This window comes from Atractosteus spatula, chromosome 13 (assembly GCF_055471065.1).
Source record: "Atractosteus spatula isolate fAtrSpa1 chromosome 13, fAtrSpa1.hap1, whole genome shotgun sequence".
Taxonomy (NCBI): Eukaryota; Metazoa; Chordata; class Actinopteri; order Semionotiformes; family Lepisosteidae; genus Atractosteus; species Atractosteus spatula.
This window is the reverse complement of record NC_142718.1, coordinates 8,389,910-8,415,390: the sequence shown is the minus strand read 5'-3', so window position 1 is coordinate 8,415,390 and position 25,481 is coordinate 8,389,910. Positions and strand designations below refer to the sequence as shown.

Sequence of the window (25,481 nt, the reverse complement as noted above, 5' to 3'; positions counted from 1 at the left end):
GATCATTCTCTTACAACCTTCTTTTTAATTACTATTTAACTTAAAATGCTGACTGACCGGTAAATGAATGCCCCACTTAAGCAAATTGGTTATGTATTTTGCATCATTAAATGAAGAGAATTTGCTGACTGTAATTGTGAATGGAGAGAAGTTCCAGAGATTCAGAGAAAATTCTGTACAAGCAGCAAATTCCTATCCAATGATTTCGAGACTAACCACACTCAGGAATGTTTAAATTCAGATGTTGATTAATCCCCCCTGATTTGAATGAAAACTGGAATAAAATGTCTCCGAATAAAGGTAATACATTTTATAATGTTTTCTGAGTTAAATCAATACCATTAGCCACTCAAATGCCCACAATATTTTGACCCACAAATTAAGTGTCATTGATATTTTCGAGGGTCAGAAAAAGAAGTCAACTGTATTTGCCATCCGAATGCTAGTTCCTGCAGGACACACAAGGTTGGTACCAGATACAACTTGCGTTACCAAAAATGAAGGCAGTTCAGAAATTTAATTTCGCATCGGTGAATGTCGCAAAAATCGGCGCTCCGCAAAGCGTTACGACGCGACGCTGCCGCTGTGAGACGGGCTGAGGAATCCCAGCGCAAGGTCTGGGCGAAAGCAAGCAGACAGGAGGGGGAGAGGATGTGAAGAGCACGTAAGCAGGCGAGGGGGATGTTCTGCGCAGCCAGGCAGAGCAAAGAATGTGCTGTACACACGGTCAGCGGCTGTGCAGCACGCGGAATACAGGGGAAGAGTCGGGCTCGTGGTAAAGGTCCAGGCAAAGAGTCATACCGGAGGAATGCTTAGCACAGACAGGCAGGTTCATGCGAGAAGCACTCTCTGGGCACAAACCCAAATAACAGAGCGCCAGGAAGAGGACAGGACAGGGCTTCAGTATCCAGTGCCCATGAGGTACAGAAAAGACCCATTAAGTGGGGGGCAGGAGGCAGAGACGGCCCACCCGATCGTGTTCTCACGGCAGCGCGAGGCGTTGGGAGTCCACGTGCGAATGTGGTCAGTTGCCATGGCGATCTGGGGCTGTGAGCCTGGGCTCAGCTGGGTGTAACAGCAATGTATTCGTTATTTATTTGCTATGTCTTATGGGAGCTACAGTATATTAGCACATACGGCATAAAATCACTATAAAATGGACACAAAACTGCAGTATACTAAATCTTGTACAATAATGTAAAACTGTAAATCATTAATCTATACTAATTTTCAGTTATTTTACTGTGATAAAACCAGGTGACTCCAGATTTTATTATTTATTAACCTTTTTCAGGATTAATCAAAATCAGCTGCAATTCTTTGACCCCATCTCAGAATAACATTTTATTCGCCTAAAAGCTTTCCGTTTGAACCTCATTTATTTGTTATAATTTCTGCAAAATCAAATTAAGAAAATTCATGACCACAGCCATAACATTTTAAGCCATTTTAATTTCACTGACTAAACAGCTTGTCACAGGATGGACAACAAAATCACTTTCACAGGTCAAGGAATACATTTTATAGCTTCCGATTTTACTGAACGGCCCCTTTATGCTCTGGGGTACATTCAATAAGCACTATTCTAGTTAATGTTACATTTGGTCTAATGCTGAGGTTGACATGCAGTTCTTGCTAACAAAAAAAGACGGTGCTCTTAGCAGTCTTTTCAAGGTGATGACTTAACAGTGATCATCTTACAGTGTCAGGCCAAGTGTGTGTGTTTTTTTTTCAGAAAGATGCTGTGAAGTGCCTCTTGCCATTTCCATATACTCAACGTTTATGTTACAGAACTTTCTACTTAAGTTGCAAACAAAAGAAATGTTTTATTTCAGTCACAAATGTTAAGCACCTCCTTGCCAAGAAATTGGTTGAGACCAATTATTTTAGTTTTGTAAAAAGAATAAAGGTAATGTGCTCCAGGCTAAATTTGTGACATGTTCATAAGAGGGAAAATGTTTTAAATCTGTAAATGTAAGGGTATATGTTTATATATACATAGTTAGACAAGTTAAATGTGCACAAACTAAATTAAAGGTCAGTTTACAAGACATTCCTGAGTTGGACTAATAAACCCTTCAGCAGCTACTGATTAAAATACAGTGTACTGTACAGTATGTGGATTGTAAGTTTGTTGTACCTCTGTTGTACAGTAGCTGTTGCAGGTGCTTTATTCAAATCAATGTCAAATTTCTCAGTTCAGAGAATTGCAAAAGAAGCCTTGTATATCGGATAGCTGAACAAAACCACATAAATAAATCCAGAAACCTTGGTTGTTTATATTTTTCTTTTTTAAGGTGCTTAAAAACATCAGATAATCTTGTAACCTCCATCTAATTGTTACACAGATGTGCTTATTGAATGCACCCCACCCATCAGACTTGGAAACACTCCCAGTTTTATTGATACATAATTCCCTGTTACATAGTTAAATATCATAACTGAAGCTTTCCTTTCATCAACGGTAGTATAATGTATCCCCGAGGTATGTTCCATCCAAGAGAATCATAAAACAGCTGTAACATTTATCAAACACGAAACAAATAAATAGATATGTAATGTGTTTTTAAACAAAAAGCAAAGAAAAAAAAAGATTTTTAATTGGTTGTATGCTTTGGACTGAAAAAAAAAACAGCATCCAGGTCACCCAGGCCAATTTCAAGTGTGTTGGCTGATGTAATCGACGTTAAATAAAGACAGCTGAAGAAATAGAGATGATCAACACCTTTTTTTACCTTTACCCCTGCTATTGGTTTTCAGCAGCACAACAAAAAGTTACAGCTAAGGGCTGGGTTAGAAGGGTGCTGTGTCAGTCAGTCCACTTGAGGTTGCTCATCCAAATGATTGATAGCGAATGAAAATAAAAAGTCACACATGGACCAATGAACAGAATGGATGATCCGTTTGTGGATTCAAATTTAAACCAACCCCGGCCAGATTTGCAAGGAACCTAAAACTGAGCTCATGGAATTGTAAGTACCAGAGCATATTTGCCATCTTACATATGTTGTTTCCACATTTCCAGTGCATTCCAGTTTAAGAGTGACAACAGTGTCACTGGTCAGCCATAACTTCAGGCTATGCTTTGAGATGCTTTGCTTTTTCCAGGTTTATGAGTCTTGTTGTGATCTTGATTTTGATGAAGCAAGTAGTATGCTGTATAAAAATGTGTTTTTTATAGAATTTGTTTCATATAGTATGTCAGTTGCTACCCAATACAGTTTTGAAGTTCAGTGCAAATTTACCCCAGATGTTATATGGAGAAGATAAATGAATTTCAAACACAAATAATCCATCTCTGTCTTTCTAAATAAAACAGCTCTTCCAATAAACAGCTCTTGCACACCCTTGATGAAGATTCTCCAAAACAGAATTATTTTTTTGAAAAAGCACAGTAATTTGGCAATTCCTTTCCTCCAAGACAGCCACTCATGGGTAAAAGCTGATTTAACAACATTTAAGGCTAGAATTTCAATTGCAAAGTAGCTTTTTTCTTTTACATACAGTATAATGGACTTGATTTCAATAGTGGAACAGATGCATCAATGTAGCAACTATTATTTATATTAGAATTAATGACCGAAAGAGTTGCTTTCTGTATTCCTCTATCTGAATACAGGTTCAGAAACACATTAAGGGTAATGTAAAAGCAATTCACAGTTTTGCTTATAGTTCATTTGCATTTCAAGACAAAAATTCTGCTTATAGAAACAGATAATCCAATTGCAATTGTAAAAACAAACCAACAGGTAAGAAGAAATGTTGTTCAATCATTGAATATCTTGTTCCAATAGATAAGAATGTTCACTGTATTTTCCTCCACATATTCAATTATATGTGGCTGATTTTCAAAGTAAAAAGTGCCTTCATACTTATAACTAAACATGATCTGATTTCTAAACAGCAGGAACTCAACATTTTATTTTCTTCACTCTGTAGAAAGTTTTCTTTATCTCTGAATTCCATCTGAATCCACCCTCCATAACGTCTAAAACGTCTAAAAACGTCTCAAATAGGTTTAGTCTTTTAATGTCTATTCACCAAATTTCAATATTCTAAGAATGTTCTCAAAAGTTTTGCATAATATAATAATTCTGATGTAGTACAAGGCACCTGATTTTACCTGTGGGGAAGCTGGGCTTCTAATTGATTTTTGGTTTATGTCAATGTGAAAAAGAGGAATCAGTGTAGGGTTATTGTAAGTTTTCTTGCGATCTTTATACAGCAGTTTGGAGAACACAGACAGAAAAGAAAGAGGAAACCGCTAGTTGGATAATGCTGCTTTAAGCTGAAGATTGAAAGTTAAATGTAAACAAAATGCATTAATGAATGCACTGATTTGACTGGTCTTTGTTGGGTTGTCAAATTGTAAATTAGCCATTAATTCTGTTCCTGAAATGATTTGTCCTCAAATCAGGTTTCACAAAAATTACTGTAAAATGTATCAAACCAAAACCAGGGGCCTTTAGTACTTGGAGGAAAAAACTCAGCAAATTTCCACCATCACTATATCATGGCCAAGAAGACTGAAACCATCATTTTCTCCTCCTACTTGGTTTTCTCTATTAGAAACACAGAGAATATTTTTGTATGGATGGGACTGGTACCATTTTCCATCTCACGGTTATGCATTTTTCAAAGTCTGCTATCAACTAACCACAAGATAATTGTCATGCACCATTTCTTTCTTCTTTTGCACGGTATTAAAATAATTTGGGTTTTTTTTTTCTTTTAATGCCTCATTTACAATATGAAAGGATATGTTTCCAGAGGAATCACCAAACAATAAAAAAAACATAAAACACAGAAACGCTTCCGGGGATGTTTTTAGTGACACGAGTTCATTGTCATTCAACTAATATTTCTGAAGATCAATAGGGACCAGTCTAAGCAAACAGTGTGCACTGTTTATTTCCCATTCGCACCTCTAAATTTTATACCCAGTTTGAATGTAACAATTCCACCCATCCATTTTCTAACAGCTTTATCCAATGCAGGGTCATGGGGAGCCAAGTGTATCCCAGCAAGCAAAGAGCACAAGGTGGGATATACCTTGGACAGGACTCCAGTCCATTGCAGGCCCACACACACAGTTGCACTATGGCCAGTTTTTCCCAGAAGCCAGTTAACCTACCAGCATGTCTTTGGACTGTGGGAGGAAACCAGCGCACCTTAAAAAAAAACCCATGTCAACACATGGGGGAGAACATACAAACTCCACACAGACAGCACCCCGGGTCTGGAATTGAACCCAAGGGCCCCAGCGCTGAGAGGCAGCAATGATAACCACTGCCTCACCATGCCACCTGTCATGTGCATCGTCTTATGTTAATTCCATAATCGTCGACTAGTCTCTTCCATGTGCTGCAGGTGGTTTTCTCATTTCTCCCGAGAGAATTTGACACAATAAGGAATGAATAACTTACAAACTCCTCAATACTTAATTGCAACAAGAACAAAACAGAAAGAAGTGAAGCTGTAGAATGAAAATACAGGCAAATGAACAAACCAAACCTGTTTGGTTGCTTGAGCTTACTGCTCAAAAAATCCCACTGAAATGTTTGTTAAGGACCTGTAGTCTGTGCAGAAGCCATTTTAACTGGAATGCCTCAGTGTTTTGTTAAAACTGGGGGGAGAAAAAATCACGTAAGATATTTGAAATAGGAGATGGACCAACAAGGAATGGAGAAGGCGCATAAATGCTGTAAATACATTAAAAATCCACTAAGTGTATGGAGGCACCTGTTTCCATTAATTTACTTGAAGAGTAGAATGGAAAACAGATGAGAAATTCCCTCAAATGACGTTGGGATACTGTGAGCAAATTCTCATTTCACTGCCTAAAATGGAGGTTGACAAACCGGTACAGTCTTATACTGTAAAAATAGTCCTTAATTCATCAATTTGTAAAAACTAAGCACACTCAAGTTGTGATCCTTGACAGCTACTGTATATGATATGGCGATTTTTATTTCCAACTACTTCTAAGCAGATAAAATGAATGAACAATTCACAATAATTTGGTTTAAAATAGTTCAAACAAGGTTGTTTCACATGTTTAGAAACCTGGTGACCCACACACCGGCTTGTTTTTTATCCCACGTTCATTAGATACACGAACTTGATTACTTGTTAAAACGTTTGACTTGATCTAAGAATTCATTGTATTTGGCATATTGTAGATTGCACTTTTTGGTCATAATACATTGTATACTGTACACCTTGGACACATATGTAGGAGTTCTATTCATATGTTAGATTTTTTATTTTATTTTATTTTGATTCAATCCTTATCGTGTTATTTATTGTGTAATTTTAAATCATAACTTTTAGCTTGCAATTTTTATATTCGATTTCCTCCGGTGAACTTGAAAAAAACATCTCCTTGCCGGCAGTTACTGCTGTAGGCTATATTGATGTGCGTTTTGATAAATGAACTTTGAACTTTGAACTTGCAGTGGCTTCCACTGAATATTTGTATTTTGGTTCAAGTTGAAAGCTTGAGTTTTTATTTCACTTCACAAAAATACAACAGTAAAATCTAAGAGCTGAGAGCTTTGTTCAGATTAACCTCATTATTATGTCAATGAAATGTAATCAAGGGCTCAGCTGGAACACAGACCAACAGGTGTCTGGGTCTCCAGGACCAGGATTGGACTAGGATTGGGAACCACTGACTTTAAACCTTAAAAACGTGCTGGACTGTTACTCTCCAGGACCTGTCCTGGTCATCCCTGGCGTAAGAAAGTGTGTTTTGTTGGTATAAAGTGGAACTTCTTACCTGAGTATTTTTTTTGGCAAAAATACTTCCTGCATAGCCTAGCCCAGTAAAGCCGAATCTCAGATATCCCCACAGAACCAATTATTCCCTTCAGGGAATATTGAAGTAATGAATTGGGCTCAATATCCCATCAGTTGAAAGCTTTCAGGAAGTGGTGGCAATCTCACCTATTGGATACACGTAGTTCCAGAATTTAAAGAACAAAATACACATATTGGAACTTTTCACAGTGCTCGTATTCTAAAATATTCAAATAATACTTTCATATGTAGTAGGAGACTGTCACTATCTCTGAAAACAATCATATTCTATTGCTGTGGTACATGCAATGTGTCACCAGAAGGCAGGAATGCACACACACACACAAAAAAATATGCCCCACAGAAACTTTAGTAAAATGACAATGAACTCCTCGAAGCAGATCAACAGGTGAAAGACTCTACCGGCAAATCTGAGCTGTTCCTTTCATTTTCTGTGAGCCCAAAAACGACAAAGGAGAAGAAATCCATCTGTTGCGGTAGAGACCGGGTCCGTGCAGGAAGACTGCTCACAGCCTCTGGGTGAAGTTTTCAGGAAACACTCCTTTGTTGCCGAGTTCTCGGTGCTGAAGCCAGTCCTCCTCCTTCACTCCCATCAGCCAGCCCTCATCCTAGAAACACCAAGCACAGCCCCTTAGTTTTCAGACTGAAAGGGAATTTTGCTGGTGAGGGCGAATTTTGCTGCATAATCCATTCAAACCTGCTACACAAGAGGTTCTAATCACATACATAACGCTTTATATATTGAGAAAGAGTTCACATAGTTACAGCCTTTTACAACGTTTACATAGTACGTTTATCTTAATCTCACCTTTATAAGAAGTGAAATACAACAAAAGATAAAAATATTCAGATTACACATATATTCATAGTAGTCCTATGCTGCTCAAAGTTAAATAATAATGTTGTTGTTGTTAGAACTAAAATAACATCATGTAGATTCTAAAATGATGAGAATGTGGCCGAATGTTTACTAAAGGCCACAATATACAGTAACAGCGCCACAACATGTGCGGAACGTGTCCTGCCTGATACTGTATTCGACTCTTGATTACCATGACAACTAAATAAAGACACATTCAATTGTGAAAGAGACAAAGAGGGGGAGGTTTCCCCCCCCCCCCCAGACATTTAAAAAAAGAATGATAATGTTCTCATCTCACCTGCTCTTCCTGATTTTCAAAGGGAATCACCAAAACCACATCTCTGGCCTTCAGAGTCAGTTCATCTCCGTCAGTGGCTGTATAATCATGAATAGCCTGAACCTGTAAGGGAATTGCTTTAAATCAGTGTGGGGGAGATCTAGTCTATGACAGGGTAAGGACCATTTGATGACTATATACAGTACAGTAAGTAATCTTCTGCAGTATAACATAGTATACATAAACAGTATATATATACAAGTGAATAGCAAATCTAGCTGGTGTACTTTCTTGGAATACGTCAAAGAAATGCTTTCAAATGTTGCCATTTATGTCTTATGTATTGAATTACTTTGCCCTATTCTAGAACGGCAGCTTCAGATTTTTATCCTTATACAGTATGTTTTATTTAAGTTTGTCCAGCCACATAGGGCTGTTGGAACTCAGTTCTTCAAAGGCAGATGGACAGCCAGGCTGTTTCAGATTCTCTCCAGCAGTGTAGACAATTTGCAGCACAAATTTAACCTCTATTTTGCTTTTATTTTATTAAGACCAATGAGATGAAAAACAACATTTTTCTGAACTCTTTTTATTCCTATTTCTATGCACGATCCTATTTTGACTTTGCATGATTATACAATAAATCTGTAATATACTGTAAGTGCAGTCAGAATCCTAAACCAAACGTGCCCAAAATTGGTGACAATTTAAGCCTTTTGTATATACAATGGAACCAACTTTTATTTTATTCTTTATTGCAGTTCATTTCTAAGATCAGGATTAGTATACTGGTAATGTATTAATTAGCTGCAATTCATAACTATCAGCCTTTATGTGGTACAAAGGATCAAGCAATTCTTTGCACATACTGTAGGAGAGGACCTATTTCAATCACCACTGTGATATACAGTAATTGTTAATAAAGGCTGGTGAAAGAAGACGTCAGTTTAAACTCATCTAGACAAAATAAATCATGTTACTGATTCATTTATGGTTGGTTGGATGGTTAAACCTTATTTTGGAACTATAATATGTGATCAGAATACCTAAACGTAAAACATTTTTTAACAGCCTTGCCATATAGTTAAAGAGAGTAGATTTCTTAGTTTACAACAAAGGAGATTTGATCCAAGATCTTAATCTGTTTGGAGATTTGTATGGATACCTAGCCCAGACTACTTCAGACTCAGCAGAAACTCAATGGGAATTAATTTAGGATGTTGAAAAGAAAACACTTCTTTGCATAAAGAATTCATGGGTTATCTAAGATTTACTATTTCATTAGTTGAGGCCCAGACACCAGCTTTCTTCAAGGAGCAGTCGGATGAACTTTTAGATTCACTGAGCTACAAACACACAGAACAAACAAGATGGGCTAAATTGCCTTCTCTTGTGGACAACTCTGTGATGTTCTTATGAATAACAGGTACTCTTAAATACAGTGTATTACACTCACTTACTTTGTACAGAAAACCTGGGGGATTATCGACACCCTCTGAAGAAACGCTTTCATGCATGGTACCATTGGTTGTCCCAGGTAATGTCTCTGCTACCACAGCAGGGAGTGCATTCTGAGTAAAATTAATACAAATACAGCTCAAACACACTTTGATAGAACACAATAATGGGAGCAATATCAAACTGACAAAGCAAATGATTCACTTTTCTCATGGCAAAAGCTTTTTTTTTTTAAATGTTCACATTGAGAGCTGTACTTGATTTATACCGTCGACCTTCCATATTACATATGTTGTGCAATATAAATTAAATGTATATAACAGGAATAGGGACAAAGATGGGACAGGTTTCCATCCAAGGCATAGTCCTGCCATGCACCTAATAGTCCTTCCAGGACAGAATCTGGTTTGCAGCTACCCTTACCATTAGTAGGTGTCTTTCTGATAATGGACAGATTATGCTCTTCATAGTATTTCATGGCTGAATTGCTTCATTACGGTTTGGCAGGGATGAGAAGAACTACATTTCCCATCGGGCCATGCAACTGCCATGCTGCAGATCAATGTTTAAGGTAATGAATAATCCTTACGTTTATATAACAGCTTTCCGGACACTCCACTCGAAGCACTTTACAGGTAATGCTCACCACACATCAGCTATCAGTGATCAGTGGGGAGGAGAACAGAGTAATGACGCTAACAGATAGATGGGGACTATGAGGAGGCCAGGGAGAAATTTGGTCGGAGTGCCGGGGTAACACCCCTACTCTTTTAATTAACACCCTGGGATTTTTAATGACCACAGAGAGTCAGGACTTCGGTTTTACATCTCATCAGAAGGACAGGGCCTTTTTACAATACAGTCTCCCCGTCACTATACTGGGGCTTTAGCACCCACACAGACCACAGAGTGAGTGCCCCCTACTGGTCCCACTAACACCATTTTTAGCGGCAACATTTTTTTCCCAGAAGGTCTTCCATCCAGGTACTGGCCAGGCTCACACCTGCATAGCTTCAGTGGGCTGCCAGTTGCGAGTTGCCGGTTGATATACAGTAGCTGCTAGTTAAGGGTTTAACCTGTTTTTTTTTTGTGCCTCAGTGAATTTCAGATAGTGGTAGAAATAATTCCTATATTTTTGAGGCGAATAAGACTCAGCTCTGTGTGGAGAGACTTTTTTGTGTTTCGTTTGTGTTTTGTGCTTGATAGTCGGTGGGTGGACTAGCCACATAACTGAAGAGCATTCAGACAGAAACATTCAGGATAAAAAGATATGACAAAAATGCACAGAAGAGATCATTTTAATGTAATATTAGCTTTTTTAACTTATCGTCCATCACAGATTTTTTTAGTTCTATTTGTAGGGTAATGTCATTGAAGCACTACAGAAAATAACTTTGGCACCTTCATTAAAACACGTCTGGACTTACAATTGTCCTACTAAACGAAACTATCAGTGTCTAGCTGTGCATGACATTAGCTAAAAGACTGAAAGAGCATCTGTCTCATGTACTGTACATACACATTTTCAACTCGAGCAGTTTTCGACAGTCACATGGCAATCTGAAAATCATCAGCATTTTAAGACAACTACCATGTGAGAACTTGGTAATACTAAAAGTATTATAAGCTTATTTTTTCATTCGCAAACTCCCATATCTTTCCCAATTTTCTGTGGTCAGGCTTAAATTTAGACTTACAGCATCGGTAGATTCTGTCCCTGTTGTGTCCACAGTGCTGTCGTTCTTGTTTGCCTAGGGGACAAAGAAACTGCGATAGATTTAAGCAAGTATGCGATTACCAAAACAGCAGCTGTCAAACACTTCTCGTTCATGGGCAAATGTCTTAATGGCTGAATAGGCCCACACTGTTGTGGAGACAAATCCACTGCTGATCAAAGCAGGAGATAATAAAATCCTACCCAATTAAAAACGAGCAGCCTTGCCTTAAAACACAACTGTACATATCAGGCTGCAAAATGGGTGGAGAAAACAACATATCTGGTGACCTGGTCTCCATGGATCATGAAGGGAATGACACAACTTGTCACAGGCTCAGCAGTTCAGTGGGGAAACTGGGAAATTGGGGAGCTCTCATTTTAATATGATAACCACGTGCAGACGACAATCAAAGCTGTCACCCAGACCACGCCATTGCAACACCTTATGTGAATCCAGCACTTTGTGTTTAGAACATTACACCGAAAACACCCTTTTCGAACCTTCGCTATAAAAGATTCGAAATTCCGAAGAATGTCTTGAAGAGGGGAGGTAAGAAAGAAGAAAGGGATGAAGAAATGTCTTAATGGCAAAATGTGCAGTGCTTGAAAATTTGGTATATCGGCTAAACAAAGTATTAGCAAAAAGAAGCTTTAACACAGAACTTCCAGAGAAACAGTGAAGATGTTTTAAGCCTTGTTGAGACTCTGAGTATCTTTTCCATTTTCATAAATCGCTAACTTGGCGAATAAGACCTAACTGCCCTATCTTTTTGCAAAAAAAAATCATTCTTAATTATATCTCCTAAAATTGACTTCTTAACTCTATCTTCTGAGGCCTTCACTTTTCAGTCTATTGACTGACAAAAGCCCTACTTTGCTTCTCTATGGAAGGTGACCAAGTATTGAGCACCCCAAACCCTGATATTTCAACATATTAATCTGCTTCCTTGTTCCACACATTCCACCGGTGAACCAAACAAACAAGCACCGCCAAATAGTGTTATCCACGTGCTTTTTATCAACGGAAGATTCATTTCGGCTCTTTAGATTCCTTGCGCTGGGACAAAGAAATGATCCCCAGCAACATACCACAAAATGACAACTGCTTTGCAATCCTTTGCCCTGTGATAGAAAAGGAACACAAACGTACAGCTACAAGAAAGTATCTGGATGGATACCTGTTATACACTGTGACTGTCGACCTAACTATGCCTTGTTTCATTGGATTAACCATTGATAAATGTAAAAGGAGCTACCTGCTCTATAATGAAGCCCTGTCTTGAGCAAAGGCACTTAGCCAGCTGGGGAAACTGAAATTCTAAGGCTACACTGGATGACGATCATCTAACTCTCCTAACTATTTTGAACTTACGTTCTGAGGTTCACACTCAACTGCAGGATCACCCTCTGCCATAAAGCTGCGGTCTGCAGTACTGCATTCGTCCCATTGCATATGAGCAGTACCGCTGTCGCCCCAGGGCAGCTCAGTGCCACTCTCCTCCCTGTGTGGCTCGGCTGCACTGCCACCATCATCCCAGCACTCCGCCTCGACATCAGGTGTGCCCTGATCTGGGGGAGGGGGCGAGGGGCTCTGCTCAGGCTCGGGGGGGGGGGGGGCGGGAGAGCGAAAGGCAGCAGGGAGAGGGCGTGTTGTGGGAGAGGGCCGCACAAACACAGACACGGTGGAGCGATGAAGAAAACAAAGAAGAATGTCGGGAAAGGGGGGTGAAACATCGGAGGTGAAATGCAAGTGTTTTTAACCGATCTGACAATTAAACTGTTGTCCTTTTTCCTTTTACCACATGTACGGCACATACTGCTCCAGAAGCTGGCAGCTCCAGATGATGGAGGCACTTTTTAGTGTATTAACGTTGAACATGAACAGAATCGATTGTACAATACCACCACCTAAATGCTAAAATAAATGTAGTAGGAGCCTTGGCAAGCTATACTGTACTTCTGGTGAACACTAGACACACACACTCACACCAGAGACACTTTTCCCAGAATATAATGTGAAAATGGGGAGAGCATACAAACTCCACACAGATAGAACCCCAGGAATTGAAGCCAGGACTACGGGGCTACTAGGCAGCATTCCTAACCATTGTGCGACATGCAAAATGTATTTAAACGCACACATAATTGTAAAGTCTCTTAAAGTAGTGTGTGCCTCAACTCCTGAGACATTGGAGACCAACAAGAATGCTGAAGAATGAAAAAGCCAAGATGTTAACAAAACACTTTTTAAGGACTGTTTTGGCAAGAGTATTGTTCCACTGAGGTACAGTACCTATACTTCACAGTTATCACCATTATTTCTTTATTAATTAATTTGCACAGCTTTATCAACACAAGTCCCTGGTTACTGCACTGATAAAAATCATGTTACCATACTGTATGTAACAATCAGATTGGTCAACAATCAATCGGACATTTAGAGCATTAACAAAATCTCAGAAATCTGCTGACATCTTTGAGCTCTGTGCGTTTCTCTAGAGAAGCCTGGAGAAATATCTATTTCTTCTTCTAATCAAGACAGCAACCAGTTAATTAGTACGCATCAGTTAGCTACTTGTTTCTTCCTCTTTGTAAACACTGTGGTCAAAGTAAGGACTTTTTGTTATGATAAAATAGAAGTAGAAATATTTTAAAAAATGTTCATCTTGTTTTGTTTCTTCAAATCCTCTGTATGGTTCAACAAAACCCAAAAAAGTTTATGATAATTAAAATACAGAATCACACAGATTCAATTTATCAGCACATGTATATTATCTTCATCATTTGTGGTGTTTTAAATAAGTGTTACAATTATTTTTGCTATACCCAACCTGTTTGTATTAGCCAATGGATGTTTTTCATGTCATAGTTTTCAGCTGCAATCTCTGCACCTACACACAAGAGAAAATGCGGACTGATAGGCAGAGTCCTTTGACCTGTTCTCTTTCAAACCATTTGTCTTTAAAGGGGAACTGCAGTCTCAATTTCTCAGACTGGTTACTGAATCTCGGTAACAAAATAAATTAATTGTCAGTATCGCAAAATTGTACCAGCACTTTGTGAAAGTACCGTTTGGTTGCCATTTTATTGAGAGTTTGGGAGAATTGTGACGTGAGGCAGCCCTTCCTGCTCACTAGTCACTGTAACGACTAACGTAACGTGATGTACGAGCGAATAAGTACAGGTTGTGCAGCAGAAATGTCACCGCAGAAATATTCCAACGTGATCTACATGCAGATTTTTAAAAGTAGTGTTTGTTGGCAAAACTTTCTCAAAGTTGATAGTAATATTTATCTTGGATTAAAAGAGATGTATTTACCAGCCTGCTTGTTTACAATGTAATTGGGTCTCTTCACCTCACCGGATGTTTTGTTGCCTCGTTCTGAATCGCAGAATATGGCCCTACGCATACCCACAATATTGTTCTGCATATAATTTCGTTAATCATTATAAATGTCATAATAAAATAACCGCAAAAAGAAAGCTGTTTTTTTTTAATGAAATCCTGTGGTAGAAAGCTTGGAGAATGATCAACTGTGATGACCAAAAGGAGTGAAGAAGATGTCCTCAGCTGCATTTTTGCTGCAGAAGGTCAACACATCTAGAGACAAATCAATATTGCTGAATATTCCCCTTTTCAGTGAGACTGTTCAAGTGACCCCGTAGTTTTGAGCTCTTGTTACTGTCTTATATCTGTCAGACAATAATTTTCCATGTTGACAAAGTTCAAAACTCTGAAATATTTTTCTTTAAAAACAATTTCAACCCATTAATGCTTTGCTTCACAACCGGTGACTAGGAAAACAGAAATTCCTCTGCTGGAAACCGGAAACCGATAACGCAAAACGTTACATTTCGTAATGTCAGTATGGACAGAACACGACTGCATGACAAGGTTTTGCATGCATCCCAGAGTCCATTATGCTTAGTATAGCTACCACATAGAGACATTCGGCTGCCAGTCTGCCAAAAGGGTGAACTGCAAGTGGAATAAAACAAAAGAGTCAATGGAAAAGGAGTTTTTGAAATTATACAAAATGGAGAAACGAAGAAAAAAATGGGAAGGGCAGCCACTAGCAAGACCGATAAGACCATACAGCCACCTGTGAAAGCATGGCGACACTACAGTATACGAGGCTCGGCGGGTGTTCGTATATCGAATGGACATAAAGAGAGCACAGAACGGTGATGCACATGCCAGGATATCAAGAGGATGAATAAAACCAGAATTTCTTTTCTTACCTCCCACAAATCCCAAGGTAAGGCCTTGCAAGTTAACAAGAACAAGAGAGGGACAAGTCAATTCCAGAAACATACTGACGACAAACAAAAAATCAGATTCATCTGCGCACCGCCATTTTACCATACCTAACCCACAGAAATCAAACTGTACAAATACTTTTTCTATCCATAGGAAAATAGTCTCATTTTGCTACACTCATACTAACACTTTCTTGTGTGCAACTCTATAAATGCTTCTATACAGTAAACATTCTGGAACACTGGCATCATACCATTGCCATAAAGACATTCTGAAATCATATTTGATTAGTCTGAAAATATGTCAATAATTAGTTCTTCAAGACCTTCAAAATCATTAAATTAACTTGGATGTTTACAGGAGAAAAAATAAGATATCCTTAACACCATACATGGTTGTTGGAACTCTGAATCATTTTTTTCTAGTTAATTAATCAATGCACTTGTAAATAGCCTTTTCAATTAATAAGATGTCAGATCACAAATAAATGTGCAAAAAAGGTTGATGACAGACTCAAAGGCGGCTGACTGACTCATTTCTCAATGCATTTCAAACTGCTCATTGAAATGAACTCCCAATTTCAATCTCAGACTTTCAGTCTGCTCATTCGAACACTCCAAGTTGCCTGAACTGGTTGTTTCTGTCCTGCACTTGACTATTTAATCGGCCCAACTCCAGTTCCCATAAGACTGATGAGTCATCAGACCTACCCTGCATTAGAGCTGCCATGAGCTCCCTTTTAGAGTGAAAAGAGGTGGGGGTGGACTGAAACACTGAAGTGTTTTTAAATTAGAAACGCATTTTCTTTAGAGTCATACGTTAAAAAGCTATATTTCTATTTCATGATGAGGAAGTTATTCCTTCCCCATAGTGAATATAACGTACAAATTAAAATCTTATGGTCTCTTTAATTCACCATAGCATATAAAACCAGACTTTCACTGAATGACACCTACTAAGGAATCTTCTAATGCAACCTACTTTACTTGCCCGTCTGATTTTTGTACAATGATCAAATACTGTAGCAGTAAATCCATTTTTTTTATTTCTTTAAACTCGAAAGACATTCATTGTCTGATTTTCTTGCCTTCTTTAGTGAAACCTCTAAAAAGTATGATACCGCATGAGTGAAGTTTAGGTTTTTGAAAAATCGTCGATAAACTTCTGCTAATCAGTTCAAGTTGGAAACCAAGTAAGCACTCACAAAAATAACCACAGGATTCTCTTCATTAAACATTCACATTCTGTGAATACTCATTGTGTAAATACTACAATAATCAGTACTCTGGCCCAAAATGACCTTTAAACAATGTTTAGAAAAAAAAATCCCTTTTCTCATACAAATAGGTTTGGCTTCAGTGCTCAGTTGTATTCATCATGAAGACGCACTATATAACATTTTCCACTTCAGCACATCATTGTCAGATTGAGGAATCTGGTTATTACAACAAGTAAATAACAGAAGTTAGGTCAGCTGAAAACATTTTTATGTTTTCGCTTTTCTTACGTTTTTGGGCATATTTCACTTCTTCTGAAATGTACTTTTAACGAGCCCATTTTGAAACTGAATTGATATAGATCCCATATTATGCAGCAGCCTCAGTTCACGGAATTACTCCCCTTTTTAACCGGGATTGTGAAAAGTGCGGTGTGTCAGTTTCTTTGAAAATCAGCCTTTGGCCTTCCAAGCCCTGGTTTCTAAAAAGGACTGGGTTCCCCCCCCCCCCGAAACGGCATGATTAGCAATAGAGCCAAGTGGTGCAAAGTTAACAACGCTAAACTGTTTTGAAATGGAAGGGGAGTTAGATATTAACCAAGGTCTCGAAATGTCAAAAGGCCAGGGAAGAATGAAGTAGCATGCAGGACGTTTAGTTATTTCTGTCATGTTCATCAGCAAAGAAGCCATGTTTTTTTTGTATGCATGTACCTGTGTTACTGCGCTCAGCGTTCAACGCACGCCGTTAAGTAAACGCATACGACACGGAAACGTCACTCAACGACAGCGCGTCCGCTCTGACGCTTCTGTACGCGATGTGGTTCCGATCCAAACCCCCGCCCGAGCACCGGGCGTGCCAGCTGGAGAGACCCACCTGCGAGGCAGGGGAGGCCGCCGTGCCCTCTGGGCTCGCCCCCGGTTTAAGCGGATCGAAATCCAAATCGAGGAGACTGGGTCCGTCCTGCAGCGGCCCTGGCGCCTCAAACTGGCAGCAGGAGGGAGACAAGCAGGGCTTTTAGCAAGTGCAGCAGAAAAGGAGCGGGGCTGGGCAACGGGTTCAGTCCCGGGAAGACCCGCTAGTTTTCAACAAGCAGAATTGTGCAACACGAATAGCTGACTTCCCCAGGTGCAGGAGGCAGCTCCCAGTTTAAATATTAAACTGTTTTTTTTCCAGCGCTAAACATTCAGAGGTGCACAAAACATAAAAGCAACAATATCTGCACCAGTTTTTTTTTAAAATGAACTGCTTTTGTGCGATTTCAGGTCTTTTATCAAAGGTCTTAAAAGCATGATCTTTGTAGCTTGCACTGAGGCACTTCTGGAAGATCATTAAAATGAGTGAATTAAATTTTATCCACTGCCCTGCCCCCAGACACCCTATTTATTTGATTCCTGGAAGCCAGCATGATTCCAGCATCAGACAGGTACTGTATGCTGTAAATCAAGCTTGATCTCGGTTGAGAAGAGCAGTTGGTTCCGACCGCAGGAACGTGAAAGGGTTCAGGGAAAAGAAAGGGTTCAAGGGTCAGAACGGGTCAAGGGTCAGAAATATGAGGGTTAAAAAAAAAACTCTGTGTAAGCCAACTGCAGATGACACCCGAAATAGAATGGGTGGGGTTGACAGAATCCCGTAAGGCAGATTTTAATGGTGATGAAAATGAAGATTTTTCTTGTGTCAAAATCTGAAGAGTATGTGAAGAGGTTTTTATTTGGTTTTGATTATAAAGCTCACAGAGGTGGGGGGGCCCTTTATTACAGTCGTTTTTAAATTTAGAATCCCCAAATCCTGTCTAACATGAGGGCGGGTCATACACCGTGAGATATGGAATATGAGCTGTAAATGTTTCGGCGACACGACAGCTGGATGAGAGTGGAGAAAGAACGAGGAAATGCTGGGGGAGATTTGTTGCCTGACCTGCGACGGAGTGGTAACGCTTATCTCCGGGACAAAATTGTCATCAAAGAGACTGATGATGTTTTCTTGTTTGAGATCTTTGGAAGGAGTAACTTTAGGAGGAGGGGGGACAGGTGGGCCTGGCTTCAGCTGCAGGTTCCACACAGAAGAGCACAGAAGTGGCAGCAGTTAGGGAAAAAAAACAACACAGGAACAGCACAGGCGTTAGTTAAAACAGACATTTCCAAAAGCACAGGCACATCATATCTTCTCAGAAATCTACACCTTGTCACATAAGTCCACTTAGCGTCTTGACAAACCAGGCTCTACGTTAGTGATCTACAGAACACATGCTTTTCGATGTCCAGGCCATTTAAAATTCCATATCAGAAACCTTACTCCTTTCAGCCTGTTCATATATCTAAGAATAATACTTCACTGCCATAGTTTTTCCAAATCTATTTTATCGTATAATTTAAATTTAAAATGGGACACATTAAGCACAAATGATGACATTGCTTAGATCTATAGTGTAAAAATGTTCGTTTATGCACTATATAGTTTAAAATTGTACTTCTGTCATATTTTATTGTTTTATTACCATTAAAGGAGAAGACCTCCACAGGGAGAAAACTGCTGTGTTAAGTTCCCTAATCATTTAAATGAGACTTACCAACGTTTGGACCAGTTGGCATTAATAACGTGGATTATTTTCAATAAAAGCTGAAACGGGAGCATTTGTCGCATCTTTTTGTTTTGGTCCCTTACTACTGAAGACGAAAGGCATGTGTTTCTTTATTTTATTGTCAAAAATAATTAGGAACAGATCCAGACAAGGCATGAAAATGACAATGCATTTAAGATGGATTCATTAACTGAGGTGGATTTCAAATAGTGCACAACATAGTTTTAAAATCTGATCCTTTAATTTTAACTTTATTACAATTAAGGGAAAGACATTTACTTTATAGGCTTAATATACAGTAGGTGCAGCAACTGGGCTGCTATAGCCCTTCTGGACTCTGTGTATTCTGACTGTACTCTACTTTTAAGAGAGGAACACAAAAAAAGCATGATAATGACGGAATCCCTGTGGACACAGTTGATAAGCAGATCAAAATCAATTTCTGGCAGGAAAGAAAGTAAAATCTTCCAGTTTGTACTGGTAAAACAGAAATGAAATAGACTGTAGTATTTTGTGCTAATTACATTTTGCGTTTAGAACACTGGCTTTCTTTCCCAAACGTAGTCTGAAGACAGGTTGTTCAACTGTATGCTTGGGCTTTAGAGTAAAATGTAAATGATTAAAACACTAGCAATGTTTGTATTCATTTAATCTAATGCGTACAGCTAAATGACTCTACATTATAGACAATAGACAAAATGTTAGTCAGTTTTTCACCACCCAAGAGCAAGACGACGATGTGACACGTGCAGTTTTGCCAAATTTAAGTTGTTAACATGGCAAATCACACTCTAAGAGGAAATAAGAGGGAATCACGCAAGATATCCATAATATGATATGATATGCGGGAGCACTACAGAAATTAAAAAAAGGCGAACTGATATAAAGGACCCCTGTTCGCTTTTCTTTAAAATCACTATCAGAATTAAATTCATTAGGAACTTCACTGCAAGGAACCAGAACCCTGACACTACGGCACGCAGAGTGAAACAATCTACCATATACAACCTCTTTTCAAGACTTTCCGTCTGACATTATGACAAAACAACACAAACCAGAAAAAGAGCACCTATTGTATAACGTCTACAGCGATTGCATGAACTACACGGAAGAGCCAGACTTCGTCTTTTAACCTTGCTATGTTCTTTTAAAAATATTTCCAAAACGTGACTTCAAAAATGTCATCTGAAACATCAATCTAACGTTACACTGCATAGAGATACAGCTTTGGTTTCACAGACGTATGCTTCCAGGACATCTTTTAATGATCGTGTCTCTCAAATATTCTGCTTTAGAAGAAAATGCTACTCTCACTGGATTTTTCCCTACAACTTGTGTTACTTAGAGCCTCTTAACTGTGTCGAGTCCCACCTTCTCTCTTTAATTCAGGGATCAGGAATGATAAAGTAGTTTTAATTTTGAGGAGATTCACTCAGAAATTTGTACTAGCTGAGGTGGTTGCGAGAACACCAAAATGGACATAGAAAAATGGGAATCTTGTAAAGTGATCAATACCATTGCATATTGCTTGCGCCTAATGAAAGTGTCTGGACAGGGCATGTCAATAGGAAACAGCTCAGGAATATTTCTCACTGCTTTGGCAGTCAAAGTTACCAAGACTGTCAGTAGGTAGTGTGGTAATATGGGCAACAATCATTGCTAGTCGGAATGAAACTGTAGAGATTCACAAATCTACCAACTCAATAACACACCGTGTCACAAAGCTGAGAGTAAAATACACAAAACAGGATCAGAAAATTCATAACATGCTCTGATCTCAACCTCAGATGGGATGAGGCACTCCTTCTGTCATTGCATTAGAAACTGAGCTGGTAGGAACAGTGCAACTACAGTATAAAAAACAACAAGCTCCTTATAAGCTCATACAGGATCTACATTACTCAATAAGCAAAGGGCTTATTTGATAATACAATGTACAGTATATGGTGGCAGTGCCTGCTATAGGCCGTTAACTGAATAGTTAACCATGCAATGAAAAGAATATAATTTAATATGCATAAAAGTATGTACGTGTAAGTGCAATTTACAATTACTTAGGAGGTCTTAGTTGTATGTATATGTAGACTACATGTCTTGCAAAAGAATTCAGACCACTGCACATATTTTTAGTTGCTTTAAAGCAGCTTGTAATCCCAACACTTGGAGGTAGCAATTAATATTTATAACGCAGACAACTTTCTCCACACAATTCCCGGATAAAAACTAAATGAATTTAATACAAAGAAAAATAGGGAAGAAAAATAGAAATTGTATATTCAGGTGCACAAAATTACCTCAAGGAGCCCACAACTAATTGAGTGGCCTCTGTCTGTGTTGTAATAATGGTTCGCGTGATTTCAGAATAAATACATCCGTCTCTGCAGTCAGGTAGTGAATGTCGAGCAAAGATTCAACCATGAAAGACCATTAAGACGCAGAAGGCACCTAGCCTCTCTCTATATGAGGCTGTCCCTAGCAGCTTATGATATATTCCAGTTGCTTTCATTAGTGCAAAAAAATGTCCAGTAGTTACGAGAAGCAACAAACGATGAACTACAATTATCTGTAGAAGAGACAAACCTAAAATCTTTTGACTGCTTATCCAGAGCAATGATCACTCCATGTAGACATTACCTTAGATGGTGATTTGGGAATGGCTGGAGCAGACATTGCCCCTGGAGAAGCTACAGCAGTGTGGTTAGTTTCTTTCCGGCTTTCGGGGCTGGTGGGTGGAGACTCATCTTTAACTTGGGAAGGATCCTTATTACTGTGAAAGGAAAGGGAGGGATGTAAAGTTAGAAGGAATTTCTCCTGTCTTTATGCGTTGAGTTACTGGATCTACACTCTTTCAGATTAGGCAACTGATAAAACAATTAAAAACAGAAGATCTAGAACTTTCTTTCCCCGATAAAAGTGTTCAGTTTGTACATTCATTCATCTATTCATTTTCTTCCAATTCAGGGTTGTGGGGGAGTTAAACCCCATCTTGGCAAGCTCACACTCACACTCACACTCACACTCACCAGTGTCAGAAACCAATTAACCTACAGTACCAGTATGTCCTTGGACTGGTGGGAGGAAACCCACATGAACAAGGGGAGAACATACAAACTCCACACAGACAGCACCCCAGGAATTGAACCCAGGGCCCCAGGGCTGTGAGGCAGCAATGCACTTTCCAAAAATCTGTCTATTATTCAGTTTAACCCATAGTTTCTAAATTGCCCTATAATATACATATATATTATGACAGTGCTCTCAATAAATACTACTGTATACTATCCTCTTGCATCTGTTCTTGAGCTTCCAGGTTATTTTTCATACCCATCTCCCCTTCTATCTTTTTCTATCTTTAGGGAAAAAATGCAATATCCATTAAATTTAAAAGTGGTCGTTATCCTGCCCTACTTTCATCTAATGCCGTAATTACCTACTAATACAGTTGCCACACATCTGAGCATCCCTGATGCTTCTGGTATTGACATACAGTATAATGGATTTAGGAGTGGATATGTTATATGTTATAATTCGGATCTGATTGCTGTACAGATCCCTGACCTGTTTTAAGCTCCTTTCTCCCCAGTGTGCTAGTCAGCAAAACACCTACCGTACTCTGCGCACAGGCTTCCTCATTATATCAGGGCCCCTGTGGTTCACAAGCAACCCATTCGGCTTATATAGGTCCCATTGGATGCTGCAGGATCCCTCACGCCCAATAAATGTAAACCTCTCTTCTTTGAAGATGTATCATGTATGCACACTACATTAAAATTCTGTAGATTTTGATTTGCATCAACATATCAAATGCAGAGCTGGATAAATTAATTTTGCCATGAATTCATTTGGAGGGTGCATGATTAGTAAGAAGTGAATTTCTGCATGTTAGTAACTTTTTTAGTGCTACAACTTTTAGCAAGATGACTTTATTTGCTCCTTCAGAGAAAGAGGCATTTCGATTTTGTTCAAAATCTGTTTCTAGCATCCAAAATAATTGGAATCTAGTCGGTTTTACTTAAGAACCCCTTTTTTAACCTGTTTGTTGTGCTTTGGCTCAAAATGAGACAGCAATTATTATTCCCACTACCACACATCCAGGTAGCCTACCTAAGAGATTTCGACAAGTTCTGCTCATCCAGTTTGGTCATCACTTCATTCAGGTTTTGGTTGAGCTGAAAATGGAAATACATCGCTGAAACACTGTAAAATACATAGACATTAAGACTTGAAAGACTGACACCATTATTTCCACATTACAAAAGTGTATCTGGTAGCTTACTGCGTCTTCTCATGTATGAAGCTCTACAAACTCACTTCAAAAAATGCTTTCAAAAACATAATAATAATAAACTTTATTTTATATAGCGCCTTTAAAGGTGGCTTCTCAAAGCGCTTTACAGGATGACAACAACAATAAATAAGAAGAATACACAAGATAAAACACAATGGAAAGAGGAGACCGTGGATGGTGGTACTAAGAAAAGCAGAGGGGTGAAGAATGGAACCAGTTCAGTGAAGGCTTTACTGAAGAAGAGGGTTTTGAGTCTGGATTTGAAGGAGTTTAGAGAAGGCGACTCTCTGATATCCTTGGGGAGAGTTACATGTTCACCATAGACACAAAATAATGCCATTTTAAATTATTAAATTAAATTATTATTAAATTATGGATAATTTTAACTAGAGGTATGTGGTCATAAAGGTTTAGTTGTTGCAGTACATCCTTTAACAAAAAAATGTCATTATATTCAATGTATGTGCAGTACCATGAAATGTTTGTGAACCTGCCGGTTGGTCCATATTCTGATGTATTTTAAACCTTAAATGTTATGAGATCTGCATGCGGGTCTTTAGAAAAGGAGATAACGGACTGAACATATAACACGAGGACGTAAGATATTTCTGGACTTAACAGGCCTTCAGCTAAATATTTGTGAGAGAGGCCACAGCTGTTGCTTGTTACTCCCACAACAGACAGCAGCTGCGGGTCACTCTATAAATAAACCAGGGCTCTCGTTAGGTAGCTGTGTGAGCTTGGAACTACCAGGGCTCTGTGTGGGAACTGAGCTGGAGAAACCAGCGAAGCCGCTGACAGCTCACACAGAAAGAAAAGTCTGAAAGAGGCAAACAAGCCCCATTAGGGAGTTTTGATTCCTTTTTTTCCCCCTTTTTCTATGAATAAAAAAAAGGTGCTTCATGCAAACCTATGACAGTATCACTGGATTAATTGATGAGTCTGATACCTGTTGATTACATTCTTTATCTTGGCAAGGATCTTGGTACTGTTTACTCTTTTTAGAAATTGATGGGTTTTATTTCCACCTATAAACATATCACCTCACTTCTTTGGTATGGGAGAGCTGGAGACAAATGGATATGATTGCTACAATAAATCCAAATTTCACGTATCATTATCATCTCTGAATAGGCTATGTCAATCTCAGACAATACAACTCAGGTGTGCTTTTATAGGTGGATTATCTGCTCACATTGTATACTCAAGAGGTTTTTAAAACTTACGTAACAGAGGTATTTTAGATAAAAGTGATCGTGTTTTATTATGATATCTTTTGCACATCTAACGTGAATATAAAAGCAGAAAGTCACAGTAATCAAACCTATTCTACCTAAATACAATGCTATTTCAGAAGCTTGAATATAAAAACTGTTGCCATCAGAACATTAAATCTGAACTTAAACTTAAATTAAACTAATTAGTGAGGGCACATGCTGTGACTTGCACTATCAGGTAAAATATTCATCCCTTCCAAAGACATCCCTTTCTGTTTAATTGCAAATGATGTATACACATTCCCTGGATGAACATTTTGAACATTTTAATGAACACCTGAATTGTCAAACTGAATGCTGTTATGAAATTAGTTAAATGTCAGAAAAAACAGCGCAGAAGAATCCAGAACTAAAGTATGTTGATGGCACAAGCATTCACCCCCTAATGGAGGGGGGATTGACCCCCAAAGTCAGTATTTGGGTCTCTACCATATTTGCATTCCAGGAATATACAATTTTCACTCATTTGTCTTTGCCCAGATTTGCTCAAGGTGTGTAAAGTCAGTCTGGGATCACTGATGTGGGATCACATGACTTGACACAGATTTTCTATTAGATTTAAGTCAGGACTTTGACTGGATCTGTCTGGGATATTGACATTTTTCTTGTTAAGCCACTGCGTTCTAACTCTAATGGACCGAGGTCTACTCAGGGTTGGGCTAGACCCTTGCAGTCACTCGTAACAGTGAGAAGTGTAGCTTTGCGGTGGGAATTCCGCTCATTG

At 38.8% G+C, this 25,481-nt stretch overlaps 1 protein-coding gene across 2 annotated transcripts in view; it reads right to left on the bottom strand.

Annotated features, from left to right (window-relative positions):
- Nucleotides 1-2,381: 2,381 nt before the first annotated feature.
- LOC148821754 (myc box-dependent-interacting protein 1-like) overlaps nt 2,382-25,481 on the bottom strand; it is a 69,395-nt gene continuing 46,295 nt past the window's right edge. Inside the window, exons 10-19 of one of the 2 annotated variants that reach the window (XM_088930147.1) lie at nt 23,297-23,361; nt 21,827-21,959; nt 18,529-18,657; nt 17,488-17,598; nt 15,379-15,402; nt 12,509-12,736; nt 11,117-11,170; nt 9,422-9,532; nt 7,983-8,084; nt 2,382-7,430 (exon numbers count right to left, since the gene is read on the bottom strand). In XM_088930147.1, the coding sequence (XP_088786273.1) occupies nt 7,329-7,430; nt 7,983-8,084; nt 9,422-9,532; nt 11,117-11,170; nt 12,509-12,736; nt 15,379-15,402; nt 17,488-17,598; nt 18,529-18,657; nt 21,827-21,959; nt 23,297-23,361 (1,059 nt within the window). In that variant the 3' untranslated portion in view covers nt 2,382-7,328. The remainder of the gene's footprint in view (nt 7,431-7,982; nt 8,085-9,421; nt 9,533-11,116; nt 11,171-12,508; nt 12,737-15,378; nt 15,403-17,487; nt 17,599-18,528; nt 18,658-21,826; nt 21,960-23,296; nt 23,362-25,481) is intronic. The other variant, XM_088930145.1, reaches the window with a different exon arrangement.